The sequence below is a fragment of the Cryptococcus neoformans genome (assembly GCF_000091045.1).
Source record: "Cryptococcus neoformans var. neoformans JEC21 chromosome 8 sequence".
Classification (NCBI taxonomy): Eukaryota; Fungi; Basidiomycota; class Tremellomycetes; order Tremellales; family Cryptococcaceae; genus Cryptococcus; species Cryptococcus deneoformans.
This window is the reverse complement of record NC_006693.1, coordinates 954033-971722: the sequence shown is the minus strand read 5'-3', so window position 1 is coordinate 971722 and position 17690 is coordinate 954033. Positions and strand designations below refer to the sequence as shown.

Below are 17690 nucleotides of genomic sequence, written 5' to 3'. Positions count from 1 at the left end.
CGGAAAATTACCCTTTTAGGCAAGTTTCGAGGGGGATCCATATGAAATGCCGCGAGTGGCACTATCTTTTTCGCCGGGATCCATAACGCCTATTTGTTTGTTTCCTTTGTTTGTTTTCCGCCCTTCCCCGTCCTTCTCCTGCACTTGCCCGTGCAATTTATTTAGTTACCCGGCTGAACAATTGTATTCCCGGCTAGTATAACCTAACCTTCATCTATCTTCCGCTATGCCTTCCATGATACACGCATGTCTCAAATGTCTATTGTGATCTGTCTGTTTCATGAGAAAGCCCCCTTTCCAATCTACAACAAACTAATACTCCGGAGTGCGACTTTCACAACGGTGTCTTAGTTCTGTCCTCTTGGGATCTTGCGTATACATACTAGTTTTAGGCACGTGTAGCAGCATAAAGCGCTCATTCGGTTCATTATTATTGTCTACCCATGATATCCTTAATTCTCAACATACAATCTAAAAGCTGCAACTCTTCATCCCCTCCCTCGCACAATCCTTTATCGCATTCTGCGATTGCAATGCCGGCCAAACTCTTTTGAATGGCTGGGATACTTGGAATGGGTATGAGAGTGTCGTGGATCTATATTTTCATTTTTTCAACGCTCAGTCAGTTCTGCTCCTAGATATTCCGTATATGGGAATAAAATGGAATAAAGTATGAGAAAGAAAGGAAAAAAGGAGAAGGCAACAAATAAGACCCACCTGCTCAAGCACTTGCCCTACACTCCACCCTTCCCGTTCAACTCGCGTCACAGCAATCTTAACACCATCAAATCCTCTTGCCAGACTGTGATCGATCCCAGTTTGCCTATCGACGCCCATCGCAGCGAGGAGATCTGTGATCAGATCTTCTGGGACAACGCCAGATATTTCGTGTACTAGAGATACAAGAAGACGATGCAAGTCAGCTTTCGAGATCTTCCTCTTCCTCGCACGGTTAACTGCCCGATACAAGCCCGCTGCAATACAAAAAATAAAAGCACATACTGGATAGAGCAGAGACAGGCATAGGTGGCTCGATTGAACTATGTAATCTCTGAGCTGTTTGGAGGTATGTAATCGCCTTTCGCAAATCACCCCCAGCAAGTTCAAGAATAAGCGAAATCACCTATCCCATTGAGGTCAGTACGTAGAAACAAAAAGAAAAAGGGAAGGCGAGCTGTTAGAAGGAAAAAAGGGGGTAAAGGAAGAGGATAGAGATAAAGAGGGACCAACGACATACTCCGGGATCGGTTTGTACACCTTCATTCTCTGCAATCATCTCCATTCTCGCTCTTGTACTCCCCTGTTCGAGTGGTTTGAACCTAAACTTGCTACATCTTGACGCGAGGGGCTCAATTATCCTATTTCCTATCATCAGCTATTCAGCCACTCATTTACTCTTTCCCCTTCCATTTCTCTGTCGTTGCCAAACCCAAGCAGAATGGACGGATAAATGGATGAATGGATGTGTAAATGGAACGCACCTTGTAACATAATTGCACACAAGACAGAATCGAGTAATCTTTGAATACGTCTCCATAATTCTTCTCAACGCCGATTGCGCATCCTGCGTCATGGAGTCCGCTTCGTCCAGGATGATCAACTTGAACGGTGGGCAGGGGTATTCTTTGCCATCTCTACAATTCCCCCCCATTCCCATTCCATGAGCACATTGTTCCCCGGAGATAGTACAGTAGATATCATGGAAAGGGAAATTGGACATACGAAGATACAGCAGGAGCATGCCTCGGTGTTTCCCTCGCAAAACTCTTTATCTTCTCCCTTACTACTGAGATACCTCGTTCATCAGACGCATTCAACTCCAACACTCGCGCACGAAATAGGTCGGGGCTATCGAATGGGAAATGGAAAAAGAAAGCGTCGTGGTTAGATACGGTTAGCATAATGGATCAGAAGAGGCAGGGAAAAATGGTGAAAGACCACGTACCCGAAAAGCTGACGAGCCAAAGCCAAAATCGTACTCGTCTTTCCAGTCCCTGGAGGACCATAAAACAACATATGCGGTAACTACACACCTCACCCATCAGTTTTTTCTTTCATCCTCATGCGATTTACTAGCTTCTCTATCGCTTGATATTGCATATTATGTGATGATTAGGGGTTGAGCTCACGTTGGTTGAAGCTAAGGCCTTTCGAAGGACGGCGACGGTGTTGTCCTGGCTTGAGACATCATCGATTGTTTTCGGACGACTAATCATGGCAGTGGAAAGGAAGGGAAATATCAAGTTAGCATTCTTGTTCATTACCAGTCGGTCCCAGTTCCTTCTCGTCCTAAAATCTGCAACATTTCTACGTGCGTAGCGGAAAAGAGAATGTGGAGGATCGTGGAAAGAGAAAGGTAAGAAGATGAAGAAGGGACGTACTACTTTTCGACCCAGGGCTGGAGTTTAGGATCTTTAATAGGAACGACTGGTCGGGGAGCGAATGCCGACATGTTTTCAACTAAATGGATTGAATATTAGTAAGAGTAGGAATGTGAAAGATGGCTTTTGGAACTTTTGTCGATGGAGACAGGCAAGTCGCGTGGTTTTATAGGTGATTTAAAGTCGCGTCGAGTTAGTCACGGGGGGCTTGTTCATCGTCTGAGTATTAGGATAGCTGAAGACGTCTAGGAACAATACATAACAGATGCATTAAGGTGATCATACTACAATCACAAATCACATAGAGAAGTCGTACCAGTAAACAAACAAGCAAAAAAGCAAACAAAACAAAACAAAAAACTAATATGAGGATCAATCATGGGATCCTTACAAAACGAAGCTACATATACGACGCGTCGTTAAACCAATCCAGGTGAGCGGAGTGTGATTTTGGAAAATGCGATTGATCAGCTGAATACGATTACTATGATCTGGGGCAATCAATAGTATCGAAAACCTTTGAAGACTGGACGAAAGGTTCACCCTTCAGCGGAACTCGAATGCGTACTTGCTCTTCTGCGGGACATGTGAGAGGAAAAGTTCTTGGAATGGCTCTTGATTCTGAAGAAAAAGATAAAAGTCAATATGTGCAACACGAATGACTGCTAATGTAAGTTTGACTTACGAGTGAATGGAAATAATACTAGATGGTTTGAATCCCAAGGATCCCAAAAGATTAAATAAAGCCAACGGGTTAGTCACTGATGCGAACGAGTGAGTTCTTGATAAGGACGTACCCCGCGAATCGTAGGTTCACCTCGGACCTCCTTCTCCCTCATCCGCCCGCCGCTCTCCTTCCTCGTGCCTGAAGGTCTGGCAGGTCGAGTCCTATCGATCCCGCTGACCTGTTCCCCTCCCATGCCCATCCCCGGCCCCACGCCGGCACCGATAGTCGCCCCTAAACCCATACCCATCCCGAGCCCCAATGCAGGCATGGCCGTACCCGACATTCGACGACTGATAGCAGGACTCCCGGGGACAAAAGGTGATTTGAAGGTTGGAGAAAGAGGCGTCGCAGGTTGAGAGACGGGCACAGTAACGGTCGGGGCCATGTCAACCATGATATAGTAAAATCCCGCAAAACTCGCTCCTGAGATATCCTTCACCTTGTGATCCGGTACCAAAAATTGCTCCTTGATCCTTAGAAACACAAAATCCCTCTCTTTCCCTTTCGTCTCGCCTCTAGACCTATCTGGCAGAGGATCCCTTAAGAACAGCTCTTCACCTACCAAGTCTGCCCTAGTCGACGGTCTGCGAAATTGCTCGAAACGGCCCCAGTGGCGGAGATCGTCATGTTCTGTGGCAGCATAGCGTGGGCCAGTAATGAAACCGTACTTGGGCCCGATGATTTCGCCGGTGAAAAATGTGGTGAGGTGTGGATGAGAATCGGTGAGGTGAGAAATAGAGAGATAGCCGGATAACGTGGAATCGGCGAAATCCACATCCTATGAGGGGCTGGTTGGTCATCTAGTCAATGAGAATGAAACGTGGCTTACCAGAAACTTTACTTCCACATCGTATGCGCTTCTACCGCTCGTTTGAGTCCCTTTAAAAACACTACCAGGGTAAAGTGGTCCTCGGCCGATACTGCGTACCCTCGTCCTCGTGATATCCAAAAGTGGATTAGGAGGCTGATTCATCTTTTCCTTGCTCCTGGTTGCAGCGTCAGGTTTCGGAGATGCAGCGAGCCCTCTTGCGTTGCTAGGGGGCGAAGGCACTGGTTTGGTAGTGGTCCACGGCTGAGGCAATTGGGAAGGCAGGGACTGTGAAAATGTGGGAGCTTTGAGGTCGCGTACGATACCTTTGCGCTCTGCGGTTTCATTTTCCTCATGCACATCGTCCAGCGTTCTCCCACTTTCTTGTTTCACACCTCCTCTCCCCCTCTCTCGCACTTCAGACTCTTTTTCCCACCCCCTCTCCCTATCTCGACTCTGGTTTTCGTACTGGCTCTGGCTCTGAATGTCAGACTCGCCGTGCCCTCTAGCCAGTGCGCATCTCCCGCACACTCTCTCTCCAAACTCGACAGCTGATCCACCAAAATAGTCGCTGACTGGGATGGACATTGGCTGCGAGAGGTTACCTATTCCGCAGATGGAGCATTTGACAACACCGGCAGGTGTGTGCGATGTGGGAAGAGGGGGCTCGGAAGTTGTGGATTCCGTAGGCATAACGGCTAAGTAATCCTGATTTGATGAACTTGATTGAGTTGTTTTATTGAATTGAAAGGGATGAAATATTTGTGTGGATGTAAAGTGAAAATGAGGATTATATTAAGAAATGACGGAGCAAGCAACAAAGGCATCGAGAGGAATATGGCGCGGTAGTCTTCCAGCAGCCTGAGAGTGGCAATTTGATTGATTTGACTCTATTTTCGCCACCAGTCTCTGACAGTGCATGCATCTTCAATCCTTGGATACGGCATTCATTGCCTGTCCCACCCATTGTTTTTCCATCTTGCATCCCATACAATCAGATAACTTTCTACGAGCGACTCAGCAGTATCACCTGGGTGGATTCGGCCGGTTATCAAAGCCGAATTTCGCACGTCCTCGCCAAGTCACTCGCTCGCTCGATCACTCTTTCTGTGCACTTTTCGGGCGACATTTACGCCTACAGCATCTCTCTACTCCCCATTTTTCCTAAACAGTCCATTCACGGTCACTGCTGTCTACACATGCCGACAGTTTGTCAGGCCGCTTGCATTCCGTTGTACGCTACCTTTCCTCGTTTGACCACACCAGGTAAACGCTGAAGTCGGAACAAGTTACGTCATTATTATTTAATTATTATGGACGCGCAGAAGCCGGCGGCGATGGCCCTCGATACAGGTAGTAAATAAGTGGTACTTTCAATTTTACGTTTTGGTTTTCCCCAAAATTAGCATGAACTTTTGGTCCAAAATTGACAAAATTGAAAGTGGGGCGAATAAGTCATGACATATGAGGTTTGACAGCTTGGGACTTTTCGGCCGTCGCCAGGTCGTCGCCAACTGCTAACCTACATATGTGAATGCAAACCTTCTGACATGTCAACGAATCGTCTGTACTTCTTGTAATACATCAATATTTATCATCTATTACCGCATCTCACATTGACCATGAATAATGAAGATAATAATAATAATGAAGGTGGACAAATCGCATGACGCAAGAGGAGATATTATAAGGCAAATGATGTTTTTCGTCGGGAGAGAACAATCATGTTTTGGTCGAACCCAGAAGTCGACCAAAACAAACACGCCCAAAAGGTACTTACGTAAAATGTGAATTTTGGTTTTCGTCCGACCAAAACGTAAAATTGGAAGTACCTAGTAGTCACGCACTGAATCTCAACAGATAAGTCTTATATGGTTAGAAGAAATACAAAAACACGGATACATAGGCTTGACTTTATAAATCCATTATGATGACACAACAAAAAACCAAATGTCCACCAAACTGCGCCGCAATCCTCGCTTCCTACTTACCACTTACTACCCCATCTCTTTCCCCTCTTCCTCCACCACCACCAAACGCCCACAATCACCAACAAGACCACACCCACAATAACACCCACAACAATCCCTGCAATCTCACCACCGCTAAGACCGCCGCCACCGCGGCATGGAAGAGCTGCATCACAAGGTTGGCCAGAGGGGATGGAGTATGTGCCTGCAGCGATGTCGACATAAGGTGGATCGGCAGTGTTGTTCATAAGCTACAGATAGAGTCAGTCTCAAGCCCTCGTTTAAATGCCAGGCGAAGCTAGTCAAAGACGTACCTGCATAGAGGCGAGAGTTGGAATCATCGCGTTATAATCCAATGCTATCTCCGTCTGCACCCAATCGTCTCTCCAATCCCAAAATTGATCACTGCTCAACGGTCCACCCACCACCGCACCATATAACACGTGCGCCTCGGTGGGAGGGTCGTCACGGATATTATTTATGTTGAAGCCACCAGAAGCGGGGGCAGAGTGGGGGTTGGATGGGGAATTCGGGTGTTGCCCAACGATGTAAGGGACTGACATGGGGTTGGAGCCGAGCAGGTAGTTGAGTTGGGATTGAGCGAATGAATTGTAAGAGTTGGTCTTGTCGGTTGAAGAGGCCATGGGTGCGTACTTGAACATGAGCATAGCGGCAGCCATGGCAGGGTTCAAGGACGCCTCGTCAGAGTCGCCATCCCAATAGAGTAATCCCCCTACTCCCGTAAGCTAGTGGTCTTTTTGGAAGGATTTTGCTCACCTTCGGTCAAGTAAGAATTACTGAAATCCTCTTTGATAAGCCCATCAAAGTAGTTCTCGACTTCAGTCTGCCATCCAGTCAAGTTCACGTCGAGTCCAGCTCCTTGCGCTAACTCGGGCTTTGCGCTCGCAATTTCCGCAAACATGACATAAATTGCCGGCTGTGACGAATCCCAGTTCCAAACTTCATGTGTGCCTGACAGCCCATATTGGACATAATAGTTGTATGCATCGGCGTAGTACGCAGAGTTGTTTGTCGCCAGTGCCAGAGCCAGAGCAGATGCACAGAGGTTATCTCGCCAGTCGGAAGAGGCGTAAGCGGCAACTTCATCACCTAAAGCCGCGTAGTAAGTTTGTCGAGGGGTGGTAGAGTTGGCGACAGAGTAAAGCGACTCAGCGTGTGCCAACAGCTGAGACGCATAAGTGGAGTTTTCCAATGAAGGTGAGGTTGGAGGAGAGGACGATGAAGTGGGTCTGTACGAGACGCCTGGTGTGTAAAGGAGGGAACCTAGTGAAAAGGCGGCAGAGGCAGCGGCCCAGCCATCTGTACCAGGGTAAGAAGAGTTGATTGGGTACCCCGGGCGAGGACTTGGAATGTCCTGGTCCCCGCCCCTGAGTGATTGTTAGATCTGTTTTGGGCTGCGTACAAGTGAAGGGACTTGCCAGTAATTGTTGTCGACATCCCCAGAACCAACTTGGATAAACAGCACATCATCCGATGGGTGTGCCTGCTCTCATCAGTTCTATAGCACAATCCCACATGTAGGCCTTTCCTTACCTTCATAAGCCAATCAAAACCCCATCGCAAGGTCCCATCGAGATAGGCTGTTTGGTTGGCAAGGCCATATCCTTGGCCATGCGTCAACGCCCCCCAGGAGAGCGCAAATAAGGTAAAACTCTATTCTGGTTAGTCTAGGTCATGGGGAATATAAATAGAACAGATTTACCAAAGGAAATGTCGCCTTGATGTAGTCACCCGCATCATACCATCCGCCGACAAGGTCCAAACCCCAATCACTCCCATCTTCTAAAGCGCTATCATTCCTCCAGTCTACTCTGTTCCCATATGTTCCTTCATCTAATCTACCTGACCTTTGGGCATCGTAGAACCAAAGGGAGTTACCAAGGATATTGGACCATTGTGTGTTGGGTGTTTCGCTGGAGGCTGTGAGTCCTGCAGAGGAGGTTGGAGGAGAATAAGTGGGAGACGGTGTGAGCTGGGCTGTGGTTATTCGGGACAGAGAAGCGAGGGCAAGGAAGGGGATGAGCATGGCTGAAATATCAGCCGAGAAGGAAGAGAGAGACGGAAGAGGGAGAAAGAGTGGAAGGCGATAAATAAGTAAGTAAGGGATGTGAACAAAGGATGCATTTCTGTGATATCAGGTCAAATCGACGACCACTGCGATGATGTTCCAAAAGCGGGTTATTTCCGTACCCGGCAGGAGACCGTCGTGCTTCAAAATGGCATATCCATGTATTCGTACCTTATTGCAACCCTAACCAGCAGCGAACAGTGTAAAGCAAATTCAGCAGGAAGTCTCCAACCTCCATGCATGGTCGGAAACGAGACTTCTGTTCCTCTGAGCAGGAAGTTTTGTGGGATCGCATCGATGCATGCATCCAAAGTAAGGCAATGAAAGAAAAGATCTGCCGGTTGTCGCTTCCGTCTCCGCCGCAGCAGGCGACGACGACAAAATTGAGAGTATGACGACAGCTGCGTTTTTCATGGCGATGCCGATGAAGGAACGTGGATTATTTGGGCGAGATTGGCAAGCGCGTGCGAGACTTTGGGTCTCGTAACCTCTCGTTCATTTTTTATTACTACGTATGTAGATGAAGACTTTACATATATAAAAAAATAAAAAAATAGCAATGAATATGACATGACTTCTACAAATAACTGTCGACTTTCGGTGGCTGTGCTTATGTTGTTAGATAATGACAAATGTGGTTACAGATAGTGAATGAGGCTGTGAACGAAAATGATCCATCTACTTTTCAAGGAGTTAACCACTGCAACAGCCAGTAGTGATTAAAAGTGGTGAGCAATGACGGAGGCTTGAATAATGTGTGAGTAGCTTTTCTGCAACTTGTGATAAGGCCGTAATCGAGGATGTGAGTCTCACCTACTCATAATATGTAAAAGCACAGTTAAAAAGGAGGAGAATGGAGGAGCAGGAAAGTCGACCCATACTCGCGTCTTATTAAGTTTCAAGCCACCACTCTGCACAGCAAACTTCTCGCTGCTATAATATTATGATGGCGAAAAATACATGATCATGATGATCGACAACCATTATTCAACAAATAAGATCCCAAATAGGGCAGTCTATACAGTCTCCTCTTTTCCCGATCAAGACAACGCAGCATGAAACAAGAACACATCCGAATTAATCAAATCACGAGGCACGTCGGCATATTCTTGTGCTCCGCCTTTTTTCCTTCCTTCTCCATCAAACTTGCACCAGCCAAGGAAAGCTAGAAATTGCGACAAATGTCGGATAAAAAAGAGAATGTCTTAGGATAGTAGCTGCTTCTCGCCCTCAGCGCCATGTGATTGTACGAATTTTATCCTTCTGAGACCCCAAAGGAGATGGATTTTTGCTGCGGATCTTCTGGTCACTTTCATCCCTCGACCTTCTTGTATAACAAGCTTTTTCGCGTTTATGCCTCACCCGTTCCTTTTTACCCTCAGTCTTCTGTAAATGTCCTTTTGTCTCTGGCAAGTATCGTGTGTGCGCAATTCATTCCGATTATACTTTGGTCCCCTTTCCTCTTGATCCCCCACTCATCCACACATCTTATCCTATGCCTGTATCCATCGGCGCCTGCTCCACCCAGTAATTATCAGTTCGAGTAGTCAAGTTGAATGTAGCTCTGCTGCTTTTTCTGACCTGTATTAGTCAAAAATTGCTATTTCATATCCCTGATCAGCGCCCTATCTAAATGACAATCAACTGGATGATCTTCTCTGTTCCAAACATTAAAAGTGAGAATGCCGTGATGCTAGATGTAATGGGCAACTCTACCACCCTTCTTTCCCCAGATTCCGGAATTCGGATTTAATCGAACATCTTCTGAACCCTCAAACGAGTAGAACGCGAGGTGACCTCGTGTAAGTTGTCCCTCGTTGTTGGCACACTTGAAAGATTGGGCGCAGGTCAAAATATATAAGACGGTCTTCATGAAAGGAGTTTCTCGTATCTCATCAACCAATTCCTAGCTCTCATTACTGAACCAACCAAACAAATCTTACAACTAGCAATCCACAATGGCTGTTTTTTCTTACACCGTACGTATCTTATCTACTTTGAGTACGTCCCCATCTTCGCTCATCGCCTAACCTTGACACATAGGCTCTCAACTCCGCTTGCGGCTCCAGCAGCTGTTCTTGCTCCAAGTACGCTTCTTCTCCCCATTCCCCCCCCAATACTAAACATTAGTGCCCCCGGCTTCCTTTCGACCTTCAATGATAGCGGCAACTCTTCCGACTGTTCTCACGGTTCTTCCTGCGGGTCTTGCGCCTCTAACGGCAGGACCCTCGTGAACGAGTGTAACTCAAGCGGTGCAAATGGCAATTGCAGCACTTGCGGCTCTCCTACGTACGTCCATTCACGGTTCTCCCTTGTCCTTCTTTCTTGCGAAGGTCGTTTTAATGACGCACTTTATAGCTGCAATTGCACTTCTTGCGCTTGCTAAGTCACCGACCTGCCGCCCCCTTGGCAATCCTCTTTGCGACGGATAGAGGTGTTTTTCGTTGCCTGACTGTTTTGAGTTTGAGATGGAAATTTGTACATTTCGGAGAGAGATGGCTTTGGTAAACGGTTGATGCATATACGTGGCGATGGTACCGGCCTGTCGTCCGCAATCAAAATCTCACTGGTGGAATAAAATGTCCGAGAGTGCTTTGGGTGTACTCTATCATCCTCTTTTCAATACTGTCCTTCACGGATACGAAGTATACTTACCTTCAAAACCAATGCTCTCCTCATGATGAATCTACCTTCAGTTTTCTCCCCCTCGTCACCCAAGGGTACCGTTTGCACAGTAATGTTCAAGCCCCCTTTCAGATGATAAGCATTGCTATCGCCCAATTTGATTAAAGATGTCCACTTACCCGGCACTCTTGAAGGTTCCTTTATCCATAATATAAGTTCAAATATGGGAAACCTGTTCATCGCCTGTCGGGTCACTTCCGAAACGCGACATATTATGAATATCATTCCTCTCGTCTTCCATCTTCCTGTCAGCTTACTTATGCTAACAAAACTGCAAAGGAAATGCTTGTCTCGATAAGACTCACGAGGCAGAAGAGAGCTGTGTAGCTGAGGACGGTAGGGAAAAGGAATGCTGATACTGTGAAAAGGAGCGTACCGAGAAAGAGCTGATCGATATCGTATTCGTATGAATCCGTCCGCCGCCGTAAGACATTCCATCGTTTACCTATACCTCCGATTAGCAAAACAAAACAGTGACAGGGATATGGCGAAAGGAGAGAAGGGAGGAAGGGAGAGTTACCATACCACGGAAAAGATTCCATAGGCCCCCCAAACTGTCAATTTGCCAGACACACACGGCTCTCATGACATTATACCCGAAGAGAAGATGAAGCGTTAATAGGTTGAGTATGTCGTGTGACGCTGCGAGGAGGGTGGTAAAACCTGTTAGGGAGAGAATGGATAACAAGTACATGAGCTGGGGTAAAAGTGAATGGAGCGAGGGTGTGACGCAATCTGGAGTTTAATTATGTAGATGAAACATCTTGGTAAGCTAAACAGTCTGGGGAAGAACGAGAGGAAGAACGGACCACCCCAACGTTGGATGAGGAACGTAAACGTCGAACAAAAAAATTGGCTGAGTGGAGTATTGAGTTTCAGCCCCACAGGCCAGTCGTTCAACCACTTCAAAGCATGTATGGGCATATCTATTACGTAGGACTTTGCAGCGGGTATTTTAACAACTTTCGCCATAGGATTCATTTAATGCTTACCGAGAAGAAGGTGCTCGTGGTGGTGGAAATCCATTCGGAATGTCGACGAATGAGGTTGTGGGCTACATATCCCAAGACCAAGTCGTTCTATGAGAAGGTTTCATCAGTTCTTGAACCCTCTGAGTACGGCAGTTGGAGGCAGGAACGCACTACAACGAGCCAAACCGTATTCCAAAACCTTGTCCCAAAAGTCAGCACATTCTCAGCATGCCTTGTTAGGACCTTTTTACGATGCCTAGTAGCCCTTCGCAAAACCAAGCAATGCTGGGGGATAAACTTGATGTTTGATGGGACTCACACATTATATCGCGCTGCCCTGTCATTGATTCCCCCATCGTTTCGAGTCGTCAAATACCGAATAGGTCCTCTGATTGACTGCTCCATCCTTGTGCACAATTGATCTGCCGCTGACAAATAGAAGAGGTCACCTATGATGAGCTTCTTTAATCGTGAGGTAGGTAGAGAAGTCCGTTGAACTTACATGTGGAAATAGCGCGGAAGGAGCTTGAACAGGGGATAGAAATGGAGAAGAGAAAGATGGTGATCTGTGCGCAAGTGTCGAGAGCGAAAAGGAAACGAGGAGCAGATGGCAAGGATGCTTGCTTTCTTCTCTTTTTCTTTCCCTCTGCAGCGCTCTCCATTTGTAACGAACGAAGAACCTGTTGAACATGCCTTGTCTTATTAATCTATTCTTGCATTAGGTGTCCTTTTCCTAAGACCGTATGATGGAGGGCTTGACTCGACTTACAAGGTCGACGATGGCAGATAGTTGATCATCTCCAATAGTTAACTGGTACCTAGGATCATGCCTATCTTGCCCAGATACGTGCAGATCAGGAGACGAGGATGATGGGGTTAGGTACTGCAGGCGAGAGGAATCCAATGGTTTATACAGTATAAGAATTGTGGGAACCCTATGGTCATAAGGTCAGTATCAAGCTGGTAATTTTCCCTTCTCGAAGCATACGTACGAACATGAAAGCGGTATACGCTCCTTATTGACCCAAAAAATATACTGCTTCTCATTGACATCGGTGTTCTTGGTCGCATCCAATACTGCCCGACCGATGCTCTCCAGCCCCACCAAATCTTCTTCCTCACCAATTTGGGCAAGGACCTTGTTCCATAGCTGCACTCAATATTTAACTTACAGTATTAATAAGAATGGAAAGGCATACCCGATCTTGAACGATCCCCACAACACACAGAGTATCTCTCAATCTCCAACCGACTACTTTCCCCTCTGACATATCGACCCCAGTGATAGGCCAGAATACTCTGATGCTTTGCTGGTCCATGGAGTTTGATGCCTGGTAATATTAAAAGAGGTTAATGGACGCATACTAAGCCGAGCATGGCTCGCTGGTCGGCTTATTTGTTGTTGCAGCAAAAGTGGAGGTTGTCGAGGTGGGGTTCTCCCCTTAAAAAATAAAATTCGGCGGACAAATATTTAAGAATTGAAGGGACCGAACCAAACGATAAACAGATGTCTTCAAAGGGTCGTTCATTTCGATAAGATACCCAGGAAAAGGCTTTGCTCATACCCTTTCAAACTTCGCTCGGCTTCAACACTCAACATGCCTCGTCTTTCCTCTCCCTTCGTTCAAACGCAGCTGTCCACTCTCCAAATCCTCACCTCCATGTACCCTTCTGAAACGACTCTCACTCCTTCTACGGCTGCTTTCCTGGAAGCTTTTGAATCGGGGGAAGGAGAGGGTATCAAACGATCAGAGCCATTGGAAGCAGAACTTTCCATCAAGGTTGATGAAGAAAGGGAAGAAGAAGTTGCAATTGTGATTTCATTACCCATCATCGACGTCGACCTTGAAAACCGTCCGCCAAATACGCAAGCCGTCGGCGATGCCGAACCGACACCACTTACCCATATTCGCCCTAAACAACCCATCTGGCTCCCCAACTCTTCTTACATTAGCGTCCTCTCATCCCTTCCCTCATTATCTCCGGAAGAAGAAGGAAGCGAATATATACTGACATCTATTGAACATATTCGGGAATCGCTCTTACCGCATCTCCCGAAAGAAGGAGTTGAAGAGAGTGATGGACAGGGGAAGAAACAGGAGATCAAGAGAGATGAAGGGCCAGAACAGAGAGTTTGGTTCTGGTTTCCAACGTTATCAACAAAGGAGAAGAGAAATGATATCGTCCAATATGCAGAGGAGATGGGCCTTACAGGATTCGTCCTTGCAGGTATGTGTTCCGGTAATGTTCTCTCATTTTAAGTACATTGTTTAGCTCATGACTCTTCTAAATGATGATTAATAGGTAAACCGGCGTTATTATGTGTAGAAGGCCCAGGATTGACAGTAGAACGGTACATGTCTCGAATCAAGAGTGAATCATGGTCCGACATCCCATCGTACCAAAAGAAGGTAGGTCGTTCTTCCCTCCACCCCGTCACATATTTCGGCATCTGATCACCCTTGAACGGCGATTAGGTAACAGAACGTTTCCGCCGCCCCCTCATCCCCCCTGATCACCGTGCATTCTCAAAGATGACAGAAATAACCCACCTCATCCCGAAGTATGGGCAGTACAACCATCGTGGCGAGATGAGCGAAGTCAGACGGTTAATGGAAGAATGGGGAGTAGGCGAGGATTTCGGGGCGGCGGTGCTTAACAGTGGTGCTTGAGATTCAAACTGCAGATGTAGAAATTGTGAATCGCCCGTCTATCCCGCTGCAGTATGGCCCAGCATCGTTTGTTGTATTGGGGGTTGCGAGTATGGGGTGCATAGGCGAGAGGGTATCACTGCCTCAGGGGTATATGAAAAACCGAAAAACGACCAAAAACTATAATATCCAAAAAATTCAAGCCTAATACAAGCATGCCGCAAATAAGTCTTGGCAGATCATTTTGTTCTCGGCTCATATACAGTGCGCTATGCCAATGCCATTCCCTCGTGTAGTGTAGACGGTCTCCTTATAACAAAGGGATACGGTCAGAACCTCCTTCTCTGAGGCTGGCCGGCAGGCGGAGCCGAAGCGTAACCCTGTGGCACAGGCTGTCCTGGCCTAGCAGGTGGAGCTCGCATAGGTGGCGGATTCTGTCTATACGTCTGTGCGAGATTCATCGCTGGATGTCCGCCCATGGGCTGCATAGGTGCGGTGCTAGCTGGTGCAGAGGAGGCGATACCGGGGCCGAGAACAGCCGATGCTGAGCGAGGACCGGGAGCAGGACCGACACGCTGTAAAGGGGCGGGGACGGGGCGGGCGGCGGTAGATGCTGGGGATGTAAGGGTGCTTGCTGGGGAAGAGGAGGGACCGGAAGCGTTGGGGTTGGCTCGCTTTTCGGCGGCTCGAAGAATCTCATCACTATACCATTGTTAGCTTTGCCGATGATGGAAGAAATAGGCTTACTCGAGGAGGTTCAAGCAAGCACAGCATACAACCCATTCAACACAGTCCTCGTTACCAACACCCAACGTCTGCCAGACCTGTTTTTCGTCCTCTGTCCTCCCGGTGATAGACAATCGAGTACCGCCACCCTTTTCAGGTGGATTCTTTGCAATCTTTCCAAACTATAATTTTCTGTCAGCGCTCTCCCAATCAACCGTATGTAAGTGAACGGGTCGACCGACCTCTATCCTTTTTGGTGGAATCTGATGACCGGCATACTTGAAATAAAACATGGTCCAAAACTCGGCGTTTGGGTTTGGTTTGCTGATCTGATACAATGGCGTATCATCTTGATTCACAATCTTGTATATAGGACTCATCACACCTGTATTTTCAATCGTCCATCTCAGATCACGGGAAGCTTCGCAGCGAACAGCGTTGGGGCCTTGTTTATGTGAGATGGTGGGGAGGGTAGCGGAAGAGTGGCCGGCAGATGGGCGAGGAGGAGGAAAGAGTTTAGCGACGCAGAGATCGCCTTGGGGAGAAGGAGTGAGGAGATAGTTCACTCGATTCTGCTGGGTGTTAGCAGGGTTTCAGATGATATAGCTATGGATAAGCGTACTTCTTCCGTATGTCTACCAGTGATGATCAGTGATGTTCCAGTCCCTCTTTGGGCAAGTACTTACAAATAAGTATAAAGGATGTGATTAGGTTGACCTATCGTGCCAACATGATATGAGCTCGGATTCAGCAAACAAAAGGAGCATTACTAACCGTGGGGAGTGACGATCAGTGTCGGAAGATGATTTGGCATCGGTGCATGATGCGGGGATGTAAACCTGCGTATGTCTATATTAGACTACAGATTATGAAAGGTGGAGAGAGCCCAATCCATGGGTTGTTCGATGTAAACTTACACAGTATATATAGCTGTTGTCACCGTTTCAGTGATTTTGCCAGTCATTTTATGCCGCCACAAGCAGTAGAAGGGGTGCAGAATGGGCGTTGGAAACGAGTTGTAAAGGACAAGTTGGGAGAAGAAGAGGTGGGAGTATGAGGCGAAGTGTGAAAAAAGAGGCATCAACACCGAGCTCCATCGACGAGTGCCGCACTAGCTTTCCCGAAAAATCGGGGTGATGTATGACGAAACGTCGTGGAATAGAAAAGGGACTCACCAGACATGTTTTGTCTCCACTCTTATCTTTCTATACGCCGTTGCTTTGTCTGGATCCCAAACTACTTCTGTAAAGCGATTCGTTGTCGAAGAACAGGATACGTTTGTTGTTGCTGTGAAACAGGCGAACCAGGTGACTGAAAATCGACAATCGACGGATGTGTTTCGTCTCGTCTGATGCGGAAGTCCCTCCTTTCAAAAGTTCCCTTTCAAGATATGTGCGTTTGCAGTCTTGTAATAGACAAGAGGTTGTTATTGAGATGTCAAGAATTGAAAGTAGAATGATGCCAAGGATTTGTTTATTTATTGTTTTGGAAAATCGATATTCTATCAATATGGGCGGTGAACGGATTAAGCGCAGCGTTGTCGCTTGAGCTTTTTGACCCTTTTTTCCCTATTCGGATGAGCGTAATTTGGTGGCTTTGTTTGGTTCTCCCCTGATGCGCTGGGTGGGTAGTGCGATATGTATGTCTCTTGTTGGAATACAGAAAGAGGAAGAGGGAAGCGTTGCAGGTCTTGCCTGTCATCTTGTTCCAGCAGCTTCTTTCCGCCTGCTAATAAGTATTAGTGCCGTGGGTCCGGTTCGTCCCTGTGCTCCGGTAATGTCGAGCTAAATGTTATATCCGCTTGTACATACAACCTCCCCTGTATGCATACCTATATCACCATGCCTCACCACCTTCTTGATCCTCTAGAAGTGTGCTCGTGTGCATACAGTCTCGGATTCAACGGAACCCATCATCCTTATTATATATCACAATAGAGAGAGCAGCAGGGAGTGCGCGCTCAGGTCTTTTGGAATCCTCAAAGTCTGGCCCTGGCCCAGACTGGCTGAGACAAACCGCAAAACGGTTGACTTACGTAACACAATAAAATGACTAAGCACGCTGGAACCCACTGAGATCGGGACATGTGGGCGGACCGTGGTGGTGCATGCTGGCGAGTTACGTTTTTGCTGTAAATTCGACCCGCGTTTGCTGTAAGTTCAAAATGCATCACCGTGTATGCTGTAATTTGTGCTTTGTTTGCTGTAATTTCATTCAAATCCTCATATCTCCTTCAGTTATGCATACTATGCTTAGCTCTTATGTGGTAGCCAGAGATCGGCTCTATAAGTTATATTTTACCAGGGGCGTGCATGCATTGAGAAAATCGGCAAGTATCGATGATTTCATTTCCCCCCTTTTGCGCCCACTGCGTCCGTTTTTATAAATTCACAGAGCAGTCAGTTCATCTCCAAACCAGCCCAACTTCCTATCATACCTCTGTGACGCATTGAGAATTGTCTGGAAGCGAAAGAATTGGACAGGAAGGCGTCGTGTCCGCAAAGTTGACATCTGAAGAACAACGGACCCGGATCTGAAGAAGTGGGAGAATGCTGGCTGGCGTGTTGCGTGCTGAGATGGGACTTGATTGGCGAAACGCCTAAGCGCAATCAAGTCTCACTTCTCTCGGTCGCTGCGTCAACTATGGCAATGATCCTGATGAGAGGCGACATATCGTCTTTT

General features: G+C 47.0%; 7 protein-coding genes across 8 annotated transcripts; 2 read left to right on the top strand and 5 right to left on the bottom strand.

The window, feature by feature from the left end:
* Positions 1–241: 241 nt before the first annotated feature.
* Positions 242–2505, bottom strand: CNH00770 (activator 1 41 kda subunit, putative). Its single transcript, XM_024657638.1, has 10 exons — positions 2382–2505; positions 2130–2208; positions 1946–2025; positions 1723–1848; positions 1482–1634; positions 1238–1358; positions 1003–1123; positions 718–893; positions 384–595; positions 242–331 (listed from the first exon to the last, which is right to left on the bottom strand). Exons 1-9 carry the CDS (start codon positions 2450–2452, stop codon positions 431–433), a joined length of 1092 nt encoding a protein of 363 aa, XP_024513318.1. The 5' UTR covers positions 2453–2505; the 3' UTR covers positions 242–331; positions 384–430.
* Positions 2506–2630: 125 nt separating this feature from the next.
* CNH00780 (conserved hypothetical protein) lies at positions 2631–4822 on the bottom strand. 2 transcript variants are annotated; one of them, XM_572270.1, is made up of 4 exons: positions 3938–4822; positions 3179–3886; positions 3067–3084; positions 2631–3002 (listed from the first exon to the last, which is right to left on the bottom strand). In XM_572270.1, exons 1-4 carry the CDS (start codon positions 4607–4609, stop codon positions 2928–2930), a joined length of 1473 nt encoding a protein of 490 aa, XP_572270.1. In that variant the 5' UTR covers positions 4610–4822; the 3' UTR covers positions 2631–2927. The 2 variants fall into 2 exon arrangements, with proteins under 2 accessions (XP_572270.1, XP_024513319.1); XM_024657639.1 differs by having other exon boundaries at positions 3067–3886.
* A 979-nt stretch (positions 4823–5801) lies between these two features.
* CNH00790 (Endoglucanase E-4 precursor, putative) lies at positions 5802–8012 on the bottom strand. The gene is made up of 6 exons (XM_572272.1): positions 7610–8012; positions 7441–7560; positions 7326–7390; positions 6664–7274; positions 6201–6619; positions 5802–6137 (listed from the first exon to the last, which is right to left on the bottom strand). The coding sequence occupies exons 1-6, from the start codon at positions 7931–7933 to the stop codon at positions 5904–5906; spliced, it is 1773 nt and encodes a 590-aa protein (XP_572272.1). The 5' UTR covers positions 7934–8012; the 3' UTR covers positions 5802–5903.
* A 1668-nt stretch (positions 8013–9680) lies between these two features.
* Positions 9681–10527, top strand: CNH00795 (hypothetical protein). Its single transcript, XM_024658711.1, has 5 exons — positions 9681–9777; positions 9886–9954; positions 10019–10062; positions 10139–10264; positions 10334–10527. Exons 2-5 carry the CDS (start codon positions 9934–9936, stop codon positions 10359–10361), a joined length of 219 nt encoding a protein of 72 aa, XP_024514625.1. The 5' UTR covers positions 9681–9777; positions 9886–9933; the 3' UTR covers positions 10362–10527.
* CNH00800 (GPI anchor biosynthesis-related protein, putative) lies at positions 9842–12980 on the bottom strand. Its single transcript, XM_024657640.1, has 13 exons — positions 12831–12980; positions 12624–12781; positions 12401–12566; positions 12134–12338; positions 11951–12059; positions 11803–11830; positions 11653–11739; positions 11470–11599; positions 11186–11395; positions 10966–11105; positions 10780–10894; positions 10631–10725; positions 9842–10580 (listed from the first exon to the last, which is right to left on the bottom strand). Exons 1-13 carry the CDS (start codon positions 12948–12950, stop codon positions 10539–10541), a joined length of 1605 nt encoding a protein of 534 aa, XP_024513320.1. The 5' UTR covers positions 12951–12980; the 3' UTR covers positions 9842–10538.
* Positions 12981–13125: 145 nt separating this feature from the next.
* Positions 13126–14859, top strand: CNH00810 (hypothetical protein). The gene is made up of 3 exons (XM_572274.2): positions 13126–13860; positions 13936–14042; positions 14109–14859. The coding sequence occupies exons 1-3, from the start codon at positions 13230–13232 to the stop codon at positions 14301–14303; spliced, it is 933 nt and encodes a 310-aa protein (XP_572274.2). The 5' UTR covers positions 13126–13229; the 3' UTR covers positions 14304–14859.
* CNH00820 (hypothetical protein) lies at positions 14399–16682 on the bottom strand. The gene is made up of 8 exons (XM_572275.1): positions 16184–16682; positions 15926–15938; positions 15783–15847; positions 15695–15725; positions 15631–15643; positions 15251–15580; positions 15030–15190; positions 14399–14984 (listed from the first exon to the last, which is right to left on the bottom strand). Exons 1-8 carry the CDS (start codon positions 16188–16190, stop codon positions 14612–14614), a joined length of 993 nt encoding a protein of 330 aa, XP_572275.1. The 5' UTR covers positions 16191–16682; the 3' UTR covers positions 14399–14611.
* Positions 16683–17690: the final 1008 nt, after the last annotated feature.